At 44.4% G+C, this 16,081-nt stretch overlaps 1 protein-coding gene across 1 annotated transcript in view; it reads left to right on the forward strand.

Annotated features, from left to right (window-relative positions):
• The first annotated feature begins 3,750 nt into the window (after positions 1–3,750).
• The window catches only part of LOC105483690 (transmembrane and coiled-coil domain family 3), a 308,537-nt gene continuing 296,206 nt past the window's right edge, over positions 3,751–16,081 (forward strand). Inside the window, exon 1 of the mRNA XM_071071299.1 lies at positions 3,751–3,864. Coding sequence (XP_070927400.1) covers positions 3,856–3,864 — 9 coding nt within the window. The 5' untranslated portion in view covers positions 3,751–3,855. The remainder of the gene's footprint in view (positions 3,865–16,081) is intronic.

The following is a 16,081-nucleotide window of genomic DNA, read 5'->3' on the forward strand; positions in this document are numbered from 1 at the left end:
AAGAAGATTTCTTTTACTATTTATGTAAAATTGTAAACTAGTTCCTTTTTGTTCAGTTTTGTATCAAATGCCTATCTACCTTAGTAAGTAATGAAAGAAGTAAGCTTGACCTCCTAATGCTAGTATACTTCCTACTGTATTAAGATGAAGACCTGTGAATCCAGCCTGCAGATCAAGATGGCTGAATAGGCCAGGCGCAGTGGCTCATGCTTGTAATCCCAGCACTTTGGGAGGCCGAGGCATGTGGATCACCTGAGGTCAGGAGTTTGAGACCAGTCTAACCAACATGGTGAAACCCCGTCTCTACTAAAAGTTCAAAAATTAGCTGGGTGTGGTCGTGGGTGCCTGTAATCTCAGCTACTCGGGAAGCTGAGGCAGGAGAATCACTTGAATCTGGGATGTGGAAGTTGCAGTGAGCTGAGATGGTGCTAATGCACTCCAGCCTGGGTGACAAGAGCAAAACACTGTCTCAAAAAACAAACAAACAAAAAACAGTGTTGTTTGTGACTGGTGGAAATGTTGTTAAACAATTAAGAAAAAAGGGAAAAACATAGTGTTCTCAAACATTAGATGATTTGCAAGGAAACAAATAATATGGCTGAGTTTAGAAGGCTAATGGAGGTATGATAATATGAAACAGACAACTCTATCATTAAAGTATTTTGAAGATTCTTTAAACATATGAAAGAAACAAAGAACTTTCCCCCTCCCCCTGGAATAAAAAAGGGGAAAATCTGATTCAATCTAGTTTTACTTTTAAATTGATTCTTCAGGGTAGTTAATGAGAGCATTGGAAACATGAGGATTTCCATAGGTGGCCAGTGTGACTGTGTTCCATTAGCAACTGACATGTTGTCATTTATTTGGTATAGTTAAATAACAGTCTTGGTTTCTGAAGGCAACTTAAAAATGATTCAGGCTAACTAATGCTTCAAGATCATCCTAACAACTACTTAACTGAAACTGACTCCCCCTCCCCACACCAGGAGTCTTACTCAAGTTTAGTAAGAAATGAACATTAGGGCGGGCTCGGTGGCTCATGTCTGTAATCCCAACACTTTGGGAGGCCGAGATGGGTGGATCACCTGAGGTCGGAAGTTCAAGACCAGCCTGGCCAATATGGTGAAATCCTGCCTCTACTAAAAATACAAAAAATTAGCTGGTGTGGTGGCGGGCGCCTGTAATGCCAGCTACTTGGGACACTGAAGCGGGAGAATTGCTTGAACCTGGGAGACAGAAGTTGCAGTGATCCGAGATTGTGCCACTGCACTCCAGACTGGGCACAACAGAGTGAGACTCCGTCTCAAAGGAAAAAAAGAAGAACATTAATTCGATTAGATATCACATTTGCAAAGCAAAGAGTATTAATTAGAGGGAGCAGGAAGAGGTGCTGTTGTAGAAAGCAGCATAAGCAGTGTTAAAACAAGGGGCTGTGGTGAGATCACACAAACCAATGAAGTGGCTAACACTGTACCTCCAGGTTAAGATTTCTTACAATGCTGAGCAAGAATACTGATACTTTAATACTCAGATAGTAATACTCTAAATCTTCAACTTTACTTCTGGCTAGGCCTTTAATGCATCTATTTTGTCCAAGTCATCATCTTACAGATGAGGAAGCTAAGGCTCAGAGATACCAAGTGACTAATCTATGACAAAAGCTCATGTTTTTACTTCCAGGAACACCTTTACACAGTTGCACGTTTTCTATGAAGCAGAGGAGGGCAGTATTGCATGGGCATTAAGTGAGAGGGCCCTCGCGTCAGACTGCCTTAGTTGAAATCCAGGCTGTGCCACTAACAAGCTGTGTGATCTTGGGCAAATTACCTGCCCTTTCTGAGCTGGAGTATCTCCCTCTAAAAAACCATAATATCACAGTACGTACTTCATAGAGTTGTGTGGATTGAAATGATAACACAGGTATGGCTCAGAAGGACATTTACTAACATTGTTATTTTCCCAAAGAAAGGCAAAAACACAAGAGCTCAATCAGAAGAGATTCTTATCCACGGAAGAAAAAACCCACTGTATACAGATCATAAGATAAAGTAAAAAAGTGACATAGCAAGTGTCATTAATTGTCATTTCTTACATTTCCCCCTCACACATCAGTCACTCCTTCCCCTATCTGTGCTGATAGGCACTAAAGAGAAATCCAGACAAAATGTTTTTATTCATTAGATCATTAAGGTACTTTGTGTAATATTATGGCCTCTTTAGTGCTGCTGACACTCAATCGATGTTAGAAAATTATAAAGGTATTTCTTTGACAGCGGTGATCTGCCGGAATAACTGGCATAAAGGCAATGCCAAAGCTGAAACACTCAAGAGAAGTGTTTACCCGGCACAAGCCTTTGCATTCCCACTGCTGTCTGCCTGCATACCTGTCACAGCCGCTTTGAAAACACAAGCGTCCTTGGATGCTTTTCAAAAGATCCTTTGACAAACAAGAGATATTTTTTCTACACAAAATTCAGGCTGCCTTGAGTTCCGTGCTATTTGATTTACTTTGTTCAGCAGTTGAAGCAGAATAAAATCAGATTTCTTCCTGGAAGACCTTCCCTTATCATTCCATCCTGTTCTTGCGGATTTAGATGCTGCATTTTGGGCTCAAGGGTGCGCAGTGTTTTCATGATCTGGGGAATATATTTTTTCCCCCTTCTCATTTTTCCCCCCCAGAAGCATTAGCATTTGGGGATGGGCTTCCGTGTTGTTTGGAAAAGTGGGGGTGGAGGTCGATTGTGAAGAGAAAGCTGTGCACGCAGGGGGTTGCTAGGAAAACCCGTGGGTTTCGCTGGAATGGGGATGCAGACCCCTTCCCCTGCCGAGCGCCTTCACCTGAATGACACCAGGCCGTCTCTGTTCCACGGTGTTTCCTCCAGCCCCCCGGTGGACCTGCTGTTTACCACTCTTAACTCTCTTCCCACCCTTCCCTGCAAAGCTTTATGAATGCTCAGGACTTTCAAAAAACAATCGCAGCATCTAAGGAATGGAAAAGGGCCGGCGAGGTGGCTCACGCCTCTCATCCCAGCACTTTGGGAGGCCGAGGCTGGAGGATAGGTTGAGGCCAGGATTTTGAGACCAGCCTGGGCAAAATGGTGAGACACTGTCTCTATAAAAGAATAAAAATACAAAAATTAGCCAGGTGTAGTGGAGCGCGTTCCTGTGGTCCCAGCTACTGGGGAGGCTGAGGTGGGAGGATCGCTTGATCCTGGGAGTTCAAGGCTGCAGTGAGCCGAGATCGCGCCCCTGCGCTCAGCCTGGGGACAGATCGAGACCCTGTCTGAAAATCTAAAAAGAAAACTAAGAGTAGGAACGGACATTAGCGGGCCACCTTCCCATCCTATGGGGAGGATTTTAAGGTGGTGCTTTTAAGGCGGGTGAGAATTGCCATCTGCGCTCACCGCCAATCCCCTCTTGCTCCGCAAACTTGGGGTCCCCGCAGGGTGGGCCCACCGTTCACCCCTAAGCTTCTCCAGTTGAGTTCTGGGGGTTGCGGGACAGGCATCGGAGACCCGCTCCGCTCTCGGTGGGGCGGGAACTTGAGGAAGAGTAGAGGGGCGAAGCGGCCCGAGGAGGCGGGGACGACGCGACTGGGGCAGAAGGGCCCCGGGGCCCAGGGGATCCGCTAGCTCAGCGCGCCCTGGCCGGCTCCGCGCCGCCGCCGCAGCCCGGGTAGAGCCCAGGGGACCCCGCGGCCAGCGCGCCCCCGCCCCGCCCCCGTCGACTCTGAGGCCGCGGCGCAGGCGTGTGCAGGCGGGGGCAGCGCGGAGCTCCCGGTCGGCCGAGCGTCACCGCCCGCCCAGCCCTTCTCGCGCTCAAGTCGCGGAGTCCAGCCCGGACGGCCCAGACACCATGCGGAGGGTGAGTGAGCCGTTGCCCCGGGGCGCGGGGGCAGGAGCGTGCGGCGGGGCCCTCGCGGCGGGAAGGGTGAGGGCGCGGCGGGGCCGGACGTCGGCGGGGAGCGGGGACGCCCGTAGGGGACTGGGGAGGGGAAGGGGCTCCGCGGGACCCCCGGCCTGCACTCTTCGAGGTTGCGCACGCACGTCGGAGCCCTGGGCCGGCGCCTGCGAGGTGGGCTGCCCCGGGGCTCCGCCCCCCGCCTGCGGGCGAGCCACTTCTCCGGCGCCCCTCATGCCCGCCCGGCTGCCTTCGGCCCAGCGCCCGGGTCCTTCCTTGGAAGCCCGGGCAGCTCTGCTGGGCGTCGGTGGGGCTCCCTCGGCGCACACCCCAGAGAAGGAGCCAGCCCCAGGTCCGGGCCAGGTGGGCGACAGGTCGAGGCCGGGGCTGGGGTTGGGGAGAGGAAGGATGCCGGCACTCTGGCGATTGGAAGGCGCGAGGCTCCCCCAGGCACCACCCGCCGACGGCGCGCAGCTCCTGGCCTGGGGCGCCCTGGGGGTCTGCGGCTGCTGCTTTCCCGGCAGGTGTCGGGGGCCGCGCGCTCACCCCCACCCTCCAGCCAAGGCGCCTGTGGAAAAACGAAGGACAAACAGGCTCAGCTGCAGGGGCTCTTCCACCTCCAGGGACAGCTTGGGGGACTGGTGCTGCTTACTGTCAGCCCCGGAGAGAGCGCAGGCCCTAGTGCAGCTTGATCTTACTTGTCTGGGGAAGTTAATTAACACGAAGGTGCTGGCGATTTTGTAAGTTATCAGACCCGGTGTGCCGTTTTGTATTTTAACTTTGGAAATGGAAGGTGCTTTAATCAAATACAAGATCTCGGCATTTAATAGTGTGGAAAAGCAGTAGAGGAAACTTAAGGAAATCCCATTAGGTACCCTCCACATTGTCCCAGACCTCCTAAGGCTACCCTGAGGACAGTTGAGGCGCCAAGGAAGGGATGGAGGGGTGTTTTCTGAAAAGGCAAGGCTGAGAAGAAATGGAAGAAAACCAAAACAAAACAGAACAAAAAAACCAAGAAAACAAAAACGGAGTAAGACTCTGCCACCAGAGTCCATGCATTTCTCTAGGTTGGAACTTGGGGTTGACTTGTAAGGTACGTAGGCGCCTATTGCTTTGGTCACCTGAGTGGCCCTTTCAGAGATTTCTGCCTGTCAGCGGCTGGGTCGCTTCCAAGGGAACTCGGGCCTCTTTTTGCTGGTGGTACCAGAATTAAGTGTTCTGTGTGTGCGTGTTGAGTGGGGTGTCTTTGGAGGGAGTATACAGCAAGTGTGAATTGGCCCCAGCTGCCCCTGGAAAGTTTTCAGTGAGCTGACACGGAAATTCACCTGGCTTATACTTTTGGAGCTAGTCCAGACCTGCTCAGGTGTTTCTGCGGAGAACAGGATTCCAGCCAGGCTGGCCAGCTACTTTCGCATGCAGCAGAAATGGAAACTGGCCGTGATGAGGTTACTTGTTTGAACTCCAAATTCAGGGGCCAGCAACCTCCTTTTACCCTCAGTGCCCCAGGGTAATTAAAGAAAAGAGCCTGAATGGGGTCCGTAGTCGTGCGTGTTAGAAGGAGAATCACGATTTGGAGATGGAGGGCATTGACCAGAGTATCTTAACATGTGATCTGTCTGCTACCTGCCTTAGGATGGAAAAGATGGATGCTTGTTGCAAATGCAGATTCCTAGGCTCTGTTTCAAACCTAATGAGTCAGAATCTCTCAAACTGGAGCTTGGCAATCTGCATTTTAAATCCCCAGCCCCCACCTCCATAAGATATGTGTATTAAGCACCTACTATGTGCAGGCGCTGTTCTGAGCTCTAGGAATACTGTGAGGAACATGACATACAAAAGCCTTGTTTTCTTGGAGGCCACATTCAAACTGAGAAATCAGATAATAAAGTAGTAAACAAATGTACGAATTCGTCATTTCAGATAGTGATGAGTGCTGTGAAGAAAATAGAGCAGGATTTGTGCCCAGGTTTGCTGGACTCCAAAGCCCTGGCTCTTGACATTACACTGTTGCCTACAAACTTTTTGTTTCTGCCCCAGACCCTGTCTGGTTCTGGAGAAGCATATAATTTGGCAGTTTGGCAGATGCATGTGGCAACCCTTCAACTGTTGCAGATCAGTAGCTGCAGATAGAGAGTGTGCAGAGACTATTAGAATCAAAAGTAATTACTTTCATTTGGTGTCCTTGAGTGAAAGAGAAGGTGCGTAGGGAATGTACAGAGCAGGAGCACAGAAGATGCCCAGTATTTGGGTTCCTCTGAAGAGAGAGGCTGTGGTCTGAATGTGGTCCCCGCAGTTAATATGTTGAAATCCTAACCCTCAAGGTGATGGTGTTAAGGGATGGGTCTCTGGCTCACGCCTGTAATCCCAGCACTCTGGGAGGCTGAGGCAGGCGGATCACGAGGTCAGGAGATTGAGACCATCCTGGCTAACACGGTGAAACCCCGTTTCTACTAAAAATACAAAAAAATTAGCTGGGCGTGGTGGCAGGCGCCTGTAGTCCCAGCTACTCGGGAGCCTGAGGCAGGAGAATGGCATGAACCTGGGAGGCGGAGCTTGCAGTGAGCCAAGATCGCTCCACTGCACTCCTGTCTGGGCAACAGAGTGAGACTCCGTCTCAAAAAAAGAGAGAAAAAAAAAAAGGTGGGTCTTTGGGAGGTGATCAGGTTACAAGGGCAGAAGCTTATAAAGGAGGCCTCAGAGAGCTACCTTGCCCCTTCCATGATGTGAGGAGACACCATCTCCGAACCAGAACTTGGGCCCTCACCAGACACTGAATCTGCTGGGGCCGTGATCTTGGACTTTCCAGTCTCCAGAGCTGTGAGAAACGCATTTTTGTCGTTTAAAGTCATCTAGTCTATGGGATTTGATTGTAGTAGCCCATATGGGCTCCGACAAAAGGCTGATGTGGTGTGTACTGTGCTGCCCAGGACTTTGAACACCAGAGAACCCCATGGTTGGGTCTTCTTTCACCTCTTCACATAGCTCCTTCATGTTTCCTTCATTATTTTTGAATCCAAAATGAGCTCTTTCCATGCAAGCCAGGAGTTACAGAGGATTGGTTGCTTTAAAAAATTATTTGTGTTAGAAAAAGTTAGAAAGCAGTGGTGGGAGAATAATTATAATGGTAGCTACTTTTCTTTTTTTTTTTTTTTTGAGGCAGGGTTTCGCTCTCTCACCCAGGTGGCAGTGCGGTGGCACCCTCACAGCTCACTGCAGCCTCCACCTTCTGGGCTCAAGCGATCCTCCTGCCTCATTTTTAAATTTTCTGTAAAGACGAGATCTCATTATGTTGTCCAGGCTGGTAGCTACTATTTATTGATTATTTTCTTTGAACCAGGCATCTACTGTCTTCCTTCATTTTCATAACAACCTTTTAAGTTAAAAATTAATAGGTGATACATTTACATCGTATAAAATTTAAAAGATATCAAAAGCTTACAACGAAAATGAGCCTTCCTATTCTGTTGTCCAGACAGCTAGTTCCCCTTCCTAGAAGCAATTGATGTTAACTCATCTCTTCTATCCCTCTAGAAATAATCTATGCACATATCAGCAGTGATATATTCATACTTTTTGTTTTTAAAAGCACAAATGGTAGCATATAAGTACACTCTTCTTCACCACACTTTTTTCTCTCATACAAGAAGATTGGTATTTATAGATTTATGAAGGTCTCTTTATTTATATATGTGTGTGTATGTATCTATATGTTTTTTTTTTTTTTTTTTGAGACAGAGTCTTGCTCTGTTTCCCAGGCTGCAGTGCAGTGGCGCAATCCTACCTCACTGCAGCCTTAACCTTCTGTGCTCAAGTGATCCTCCCACCTCTGCCTCCAGAGTAGCTGGTACTCCAGGCATGCACCATCACACCCAGCTAATTTTTTTTATTTGTAGAGATGGGGTCTCACTCTGTTGCCCAGATTGGTCTTGAACTCTCCTTGGCTCAAGGAATCCTCCCATATTGGCCTCCCCAAGTGCTGGGATTACAGGTGTGGGTCCTCTGCGCCCAGCCCCAAGTTCTCTTTATAGCTGTAAATGGGAAACCTTTATGTCAATATACAGGCATAATTCGAAGATGTTGCAGGTTTGATTCCAGACCATCCCAATAAAATGAATATCTAAATAAAGTGAATCAAACAATTTTTTAGTTTCATAGTGCATATAAAAGTTATGTTCACACTACACTATAGTCTATTAATATACAATTGCATTGTTTAAAAGAGCACACTGTATATATTTTAAATAAAAATACTTTATTGCTAAAAAATGCCAACAATCGTCTGAGCTTTCAGTGAGTCATAATCTTTTTGCTGTTGGAGGGTCATGCCTCAGTGTTGAAGGCTGCTGACTGACTAGAGCGGGGTGGTTGCTGAAGGTTGGGGTGACTGTGGCAATTTCTTAAAATAAAACAACAATGAAATTTGCTGCATTGATTGACTCTTTCTTTCATGAAAGATTTCTCTGTAGCATGTGATGTTGTTTGATAGCATTTTCCCTATAGTAGAACTTCTTTGAAAATTGGAGTCAATGCTCTCAAATCCTGCCTGTGTTATCAACTAACATTATTCTAATTCTTTGTTGTTATTTCAACAATGTCACAGCATCTTCACCAGGAGTGGTTTCATCTCAAGAAACCACTTCTTTACTCATTCATAAGAAGCCTCATCCATTCAAATTGTATGAGATTGCAGCAATTCAGTCACATCTTCAGACTCCACTTCTAATTCTGGTTCTCTTGCTGTTTCCAGTGCAGTTCCTTCCTCCACTGAAGTCTTGAACCTCTCAAAGTCATTCATAAGAGTTGGACCCATCTTCCAGACTCCTGTTAATGTTGATATCGTAAATGTTCATATTAAGAATGTTGTTAATGGCATGTAAAAATGGTGAATCCATTCCAGAAGGTTTTCAATTTATTTTGCCATCAGTGGAATCACTATGGCAGCCATAACATTACAAAATGTATTCTTACGTCATAAGACTTGAAAGTTGAAATTGCTTCTTGACCCATGGCCTGAAGAATGGATGTTGTATTAGCAGGCACAAAAACGACATCAATCTCCTTGGATATTTCCGTCAGAGATATTGGGTGACTAAGTGCATTGTCAATGTGCATTAATACTTTGAAAGAATCTTTTTATTTTTTTTTTCTGAGCAGTAGGTCTCAACAGTGGGCTTAAAATATTCAGTAAGCCATGATGTAAACAGATGTGCTATCATCCAGGCTTTGTGGCTCTGTTTATAGAACACAGGCAAAGTCGATTTAACATAATTCTTAAGAGCCCAAGGATTTTCAGAATGGTAAATGAGCATTGGCTTCAACTCAACGTCACCAGCTATATTAGTCCCTAACAGGAGAGTCAACCTGTCTTTTGAAGCTATGAAGCCAGGCACTGACTTCTCATCTCTAGCTATGTAAGTCCTGGTTGACATCTTCTTCCAATATAAGGCTGTTTGGTCTACACTGAAAATCTGTTATTCAGTGTAGTCATCTTCATGATTGATCTTAGCTACATCTTCCGGATAACTTGCTATAGCTTCTCCATCAGTACTTGCTGCCTCACCCTGCACTTTTATGTTACAGAGACAGCTTTGTTCCTTAAATCTCATGAACCAACCTATGCCAGCTTCAAACTTTTATTCTGCAGCTTCCTCTCCTCTTTCAGCCTTCATAGAATTAAAGAGAGTTAGCACCTTGCCCTGGATTAGGTTTTGGCTTAGGGAATTATGACTGGTTTGATCTTCTATCCAGACTGCTAAAACTTTCTCCCCTTCAGCGATGAGGCTGTTTTACTTTCTTATTATTCATGTGTTCACTGGAGTAGCACTTTTAATTTCCTTCAAGAACTTTTCCTTTGCATTTACTACTTGGCTGACCAGTCAGTGCAACAAGCCTGGCTTTTGGCCTATCTCAGCTGTCAGTATGCCTTCCTCACTAAGCTTAATCATTTCTAGCTTTTGATTTAAAGTGAGAGGTGGACAACTCTTCCATTTACTTTAATACTCAGAGGCCGTCGTAAGGTTATTAATTGGCCTGATTTCAATATCGTTGTGTCTCGGAATAGAGAAGCCCAAGGAAAGAGGGAGAGAGGAAGAGTTGGTGGGTAGAGCTGTCAGGATATGCTCAACATTTATACAGTAAGTTTACCATTTTATGTGGGTACGGTTCGTGGTGCCCTGAAACAATCACAACAGTATCATTAAAGACCAGTGGTCACAAATCACCTTAACAGATACAGTAATAATAAAAAAGGTTGAAATATTGGGAGAATTACTAAAATGTGTCCCAAAGACATGAAATGAGCGTATACTGTTGGAAAATGGTGCAGATAGACTTGCTGGTCACAGGGTTGCCACAAGCCTTCAATTAGTAAAAGAGACAGTATCTGTGAAGTTCAATAACGGGAAGTACACTAAACCGAGGTATGCCTGCACTAGAATTTTTTTTCTGGTATTTTGCTGTTATCAACAATGTTGCAGTGAATAATCTTATATATTCATGATTTTGCATGTGTGCAAGCATATTTGCATGATAAATTGCAGTGGAATTTCTGGGTCAAGTGATGTGAATACTTGTATTTTTAGTAGGTAAAGCAACATAGTGTAGGAGTTAGGAGCACAGACCTGTAGACAGATTGCTTGGAGTTGAGTCTTGGCTCTGCCATTTACATGTCGTGAAAGTCACTGAACCCCTCTTTGCCTCAGTTGCTTTGTTTGCAAAATAGGGATAATAATGGTAGCTACCTAATAGGATTGTTACGAGGATTCTATCAGTTTGTGTTGTACAACAAATCACTCCAAATCATCATGGCTTAAAAAAATAACCGTTTTACTTGGCTCTCAAATCTGTGGGTTGGTTGAGTGACTCTTCTGGTTCTGCTTCTGTGGTTAGCTTGTAGATCTGCTGAAGGCCGGACAGTCTAGGATGGCCTCACTCCCATGTCTGGTGCTTGACAGATGTGTTGGTCATCGGGGACTCATTTGGGACAGCATGCAATCTCTCATGCTTCAGTAGCCTAGCTCAGGCTTCTTCACATGGTGGTCTCAGAGTTCCATAGAGTAGCACAGGAGGGCAGAGCTCAAGCACTTTTCAAGCCTCTGCTTGTGTCGCATTTGCTGCTGTTCCATTGACCAAAGCAAGAGTCAAGCTCAGAATCTGTGTGGGAGGGGACTCTCCAAGGTCAGAGATGCAGGGATACAGTGAAGGGAATCCCTGCCACCATTTTTACAATGTGCCTCAAGAGTCAAATACTATTTGTAAAGTGCCTAGTGTAGTGCCTGGCACTTTTTAAGTGGTACATAAGTTTGTTAAGTTTGAAAAAAGAGCAGTATTACCAGACTGCGTCCATAGAAACTGAACCAGTTTACACATCTACCAGTGTGAGTGCCTGTCTCCCAGTTTCTTCCTAGAACTGTATCAAAGTGGTTTATCCATGGAGAGGCAGATGTTCTTATCCCCATTTTACAGATGAAAAAAATGATCCTTGGATTGGTTAAGTCATTTTTCTGATAGTACAGAGCCAAACTAGGATTTGAATCCTTTGTCTTTCTGACTCTAGAGCACCCCTGCTAGTCTTGCCACCCTAGACATAGGTGAGATTCCTGTGTCCCTAATGACCCCATCCACTGTTCTCCTGCCTACCCTTTGTACTTCATGTCCGTCATTTCTATTTCACATTTGGATCTTGCTGGGTTGAAAAGGATCTGTCAGTCTTTTGAATTCTTTCATAGTGATTTTGATTTCAACTTGGCCTACTGAAATCAAAGCCAAGTGTCCACAGAGACAGCGGGCTCTTTTATGACTGTGAAGGGATGATAAAGGGAAACCTCTTATAAATGGAAAAAAACAGATGAGTACGGCCTTCTTTTGTTTGTCCATTCTTTCTTTTCATTCTTCACATCCTTTTGCTTCACTTCGCAACCCAGGAATTCCTTTCCCTAAAGGGGAAGGTGTGGTGATGGGAGTCAGTGTTTCTTGGTGGTTCAGGATGGGATCTCTGGAGACAAACTGTTTGGGTTCAAGTCCAGCACAGCTGTTTACTGGCTATGTGGCTTGGACGGGTTAACCTGCACTGAAAAGTTTTCCTGAGGTCTGTGGTAATCTGTGGAAAGTACTTCATTCTCATCATTACACAGCAGATTACTTTTGCTGTCTTCTCTGTTCTGTTTCACATCCCTTCTCCTCCACACGTATTCCTATGCCCCTAGCTATGTTTAGTAATAAGGATAGCTAGCATTTACTCAGCCCTTACTCTAAGCACCTTTCATGTAATTAACTCATCTAATCCTCACAACAAACCTATGAAATAGGTACTGTTTTATTCCCATTTTCAAGTGAGGAAGCTAGATGCTGAATGCTAAGTAATTTTCCCAACATACCATGGCCAATAAATGATGTAGCAGGGATTTTAAATGAGGCATTCTGGCGCCAGAATCTGTGCTCTTATATTTATGGAAAAAAAAAAAAAAGATGGGATGGAAGGTTGGGAGTTTAAAATTGAGAGCTTCTGCTCTAAATAAACTGCTGGTAAACTCACACACAGCCTCTGTCCCTGGCAGTGGCTGAGTACACCCAGCTGTGATTTAGGCTGAAAATCCCACCTTACACACAAAATAGGAACTTTCAATTCTTTTGCCAAAAGCCTTTCTACTTTAATCATTTTAATTCTGACAAGATTTCGGGCATCGTGCCTCCCTTGTAACTGAGGTGAGACACTGTGGAAAAATACATGGGGCTTAAAAAAATAAAGCTTTGAAAATCAAGCTGGTTAGTTTCAAGTCTTGCCACCTCTTGCTGCTTTTGATCAACTGCTCTGGTGGTAGAGACAGCATTCACCAAAGCATCAGGAGAATAAAATAAGAATATTGCAGATGATGTATAACTTTCTGAGTTTAGAATTGTACATATCTTCAAGCTGAAGGAAAGAACTGAAGCTGTTTCATAGGTGTTGGCATGTAGACTAAATGTAATGTGGTAACACTCATCAAACACATATTTTAACATTGACTTCCTCCTATGTGCTAGGAATCCATTGTGGGTAAGCAAGCTCTGCATGGCTCTGATCTTGCAGACTTTGCAGGCTCTGAGAAGAGACTGCTCAGAGAGCAATACCATGAATTGTGGCAAATAGGGTTGCAAAGGAAGGATCAATTACTGGGGGACTGTAGTGGGTGTTCCCAATCTAGTCTGAGGGATTAACAAAAGCCTTCCAGTATGATTGTAGCTGAGGGCTTGTCATCTATGGCTTTTATTATGCTGAGGGTATGTGCCTTCTGTGCCTAATTTCTTGAGAGTTTTTGTCATAAAGAGAGGTTGAATTTTATGAAATGCTTTTTCTGTATCTATTGAGATAATCATGGTTTTTGTCCTTTATTCTATTGATGTATTTATTGATTCGTGTATATTGAACCATCCTTGCATCCCCGAGATAAATCCCTTTGATGTGTTGTTGGATTCAGCTTGCTAGTATTTTGTTGAGAAATTTTTGTATTTATATTCATCAGTGATAATGGCCTGTAGTTTTATTTATTTATTTATTTATTTATTTATTTTTTTGAGACAGAGTTTTGCTCTTGTTGCCCAGGCTGGAGTGCGATGGCACGATCTGTGCTCACTCCAACCCCTGCCTCCTGGATTCAAGCAATTCTCCTGCCTCAGTCTCCTGAGTAGCTGGGATTGCAGGTGCCCGCCACCATGCCCGGCTAATTTTTTGTATTTTTAGTAGAGATGGGGTTTCACCATGTTGGCCAGGCTGGTCTCGAATTCCTGACCTCAGGTGATCCACCTGTCTTGGCCTCCCAAAGTGCTGGGATTACAGGCATGAGCCACCACACCCGGCCTGTAGTTCTATTTTTTTTTTTTTTTTGGTGTGTCCTTGTCTGGTTGTGGTATCAGGATGATGCTGGCCTCATAGAATGAATTAGGAAGAGTTTTCTCCTCTTTAATTTTTTGGAATACTTTGAGAAGAATTAGTGTTGCTCTTCTTTATAACTCTTGCAGAATTTCACAAGACAGTCATCTGGTCCTGGGCTTCTCTTTTTTGGGAGTTATTTATTTATTTATTTATTTTTGAGATAGTCTCTCTCTGTCGCCCAGGCGCAGTGGCGCGATTTCGGGCTCACTTTAAGCTCTGCCTCCCGGGTTCATGCCATTCTCCTGCCTCAGCCTCCCAAGTAGCTGGGACTACAGGCGCTCACCACCATGCCCGGCTAATTTTTTGTGTTTTTAATAGAGACAGGGTTTCACTGTGTTAGCCAGGGTGGTCTCGATCTTCTGACCTCGTGATCCGCCCACCTCAGCCTCCCAAAGTGCTGGGATTACAGGCGTAAGCCACTGCGCCCGGCCTGGGAGATTTTTTATTACTGATTCAGTTTTGTTAATCATTATTGGTCTGCTCAGGTTTTCTGTTTCTTTTTGGTTCAAACTTGGTAGGTTGTATGTTCAGGAATTTATCCAGTTCCTCTGTTATTCAGACCGAAATCTTGAAGAACGAATCCTCAGAAAGCCCATCACCTGCTACTCAAATGGCAACACGCCTGCAAGCACAGGGTTTGGTGAGGGTAGAACGCTGCTCACAGTGATGTGGGGGATTCCGAGCTCAAATTGTAGACGGTTCTGTGAGGCTTTTGAAGTCTAGCCCATATCCAGGCCTTTATACCTTAGTAATAGGGCAGGGCATCATCTAAAATGAGGTCTACTTATTTTCCATGCATTCGAACATGTTGTTGTTGTTGTTAGACTAGACTTGCTTCAAAATTGACTTGAACTGTAGTGCAGTTCTTGGCATGTTTTATTAGTAATAATAAAAAAACAACGATTGCTATGTGCAAGGCATTGTGCTAATACATACACACATTTTGCATATACATATGTATATTCCACTGACTCTTGAAAACCATCTTTTTCCTTGTTGCAGTAAGCAACATTTATTCATTCTTTTATCTAACATTCTTGGGCTGAGTTATACATGGCCCCTGAGCCCTAAGAACTTAGTTTACTGAGGATCAGACTTTTAAACAAAAAGTTCCCATACAGTGTGATGACTGCATTAGCAAAAGCATATCTAAAATACAGCCTAGAAAAAACGGTGATTAACTTTTCCAGACAGGAGAGAGGAGTTGTGGGGTCAGGGGAATTTAATTTTAAACAGGACATGACATCTGAACACATTCCTTGAAGTCCCATGTTTTTTCCTCAAGCACGATCTGGCTACTCCTACCTTCTCCTGGTCTTTTCTGCTGAAATAGCACATTCTCCTGTATCTTACAAATGCACTCTTTATTCTGCAGGCAGTTCTGTCTTGCTTTATTTACTCATAGTTTATTGTTCATGGCTACCTCTTTTTATTTTTACTTTTAATTACATTATTAATTTTTATTTTTTGTCAAGTTGCGGTCTTGTTTTGTTGCCCAGGTTGGTCTCAAAGTCCTGGCCTCTAGTGATCTTCCTGCCTCAGCTTCTCAAAGGGCTGAGATTACAGGTGTGAGCCACCACACCCGGCCTTCTTTTAACTACAATTAACATTTTTTTTTCTTTAGAGATGGGGTCTTGCTATGCAACTCGGGCTGGTCTCGAGCAGCTTTTTAATTTAAAATTTTAACGACTTTCTTGAGGAATGATTTATACATTGTAAAACTGATCTGTTTTACATATACAATTTAATGGTTTTTAAAGTAAATTTACTGAGTCAAAAACCACCACGTGAAGTAGTGGCATTAATCCCATTTTCTCAGGTAGAGACCGGGGCTCAGGGAAATGAGGTTTGGGATCCACACACATCCAGCTAGTATCCTGGCAGAGCTGGCATTCAAATGAGTGTAATGGCTCATTAAACCTTATTTGAGTTTGTAAGAGGGAAATAAGCCCATGGAGATTTTGAGTAGAAGGGCGCCTTTATTACCTTGGAATCTAAGGACTAGTTATAGTATGAAATTAAAAAGTGTCGGTCACAGAGGATTTAGGTAAAACACTGGCAAAGAGGACTGAATTATGTATAGTTTGAAAGATGAGTAAAATACTGTAACAGTTGACCCAATAGTCAATGTGTGTAGTAAAGCCACAAATTAAAATATTTACTTGCAACGTTAATAATGAACCACTTTGGTTACTTTGATTCTAAACCATTATGCTTCTTATTTAGCTTTCCAGGGTATTTACAAACGTTAATTTCCTGATAGAGAATATT

This window comes from Macaca nemestrina, chromosome 10 (genome assembly GCF_043159975.1).
Source record: "Macaca nemestrina isolate mMacNem1 chromosome 10, mMacNem.hap1, whole genome shotgun sequence".
Classification (NCBI taxonomy): Eukaryota; Metazoa; Chordata; class Mammalia; order Primates; family Cercopithecidae; genus Macaca; species Macaca nemestrina.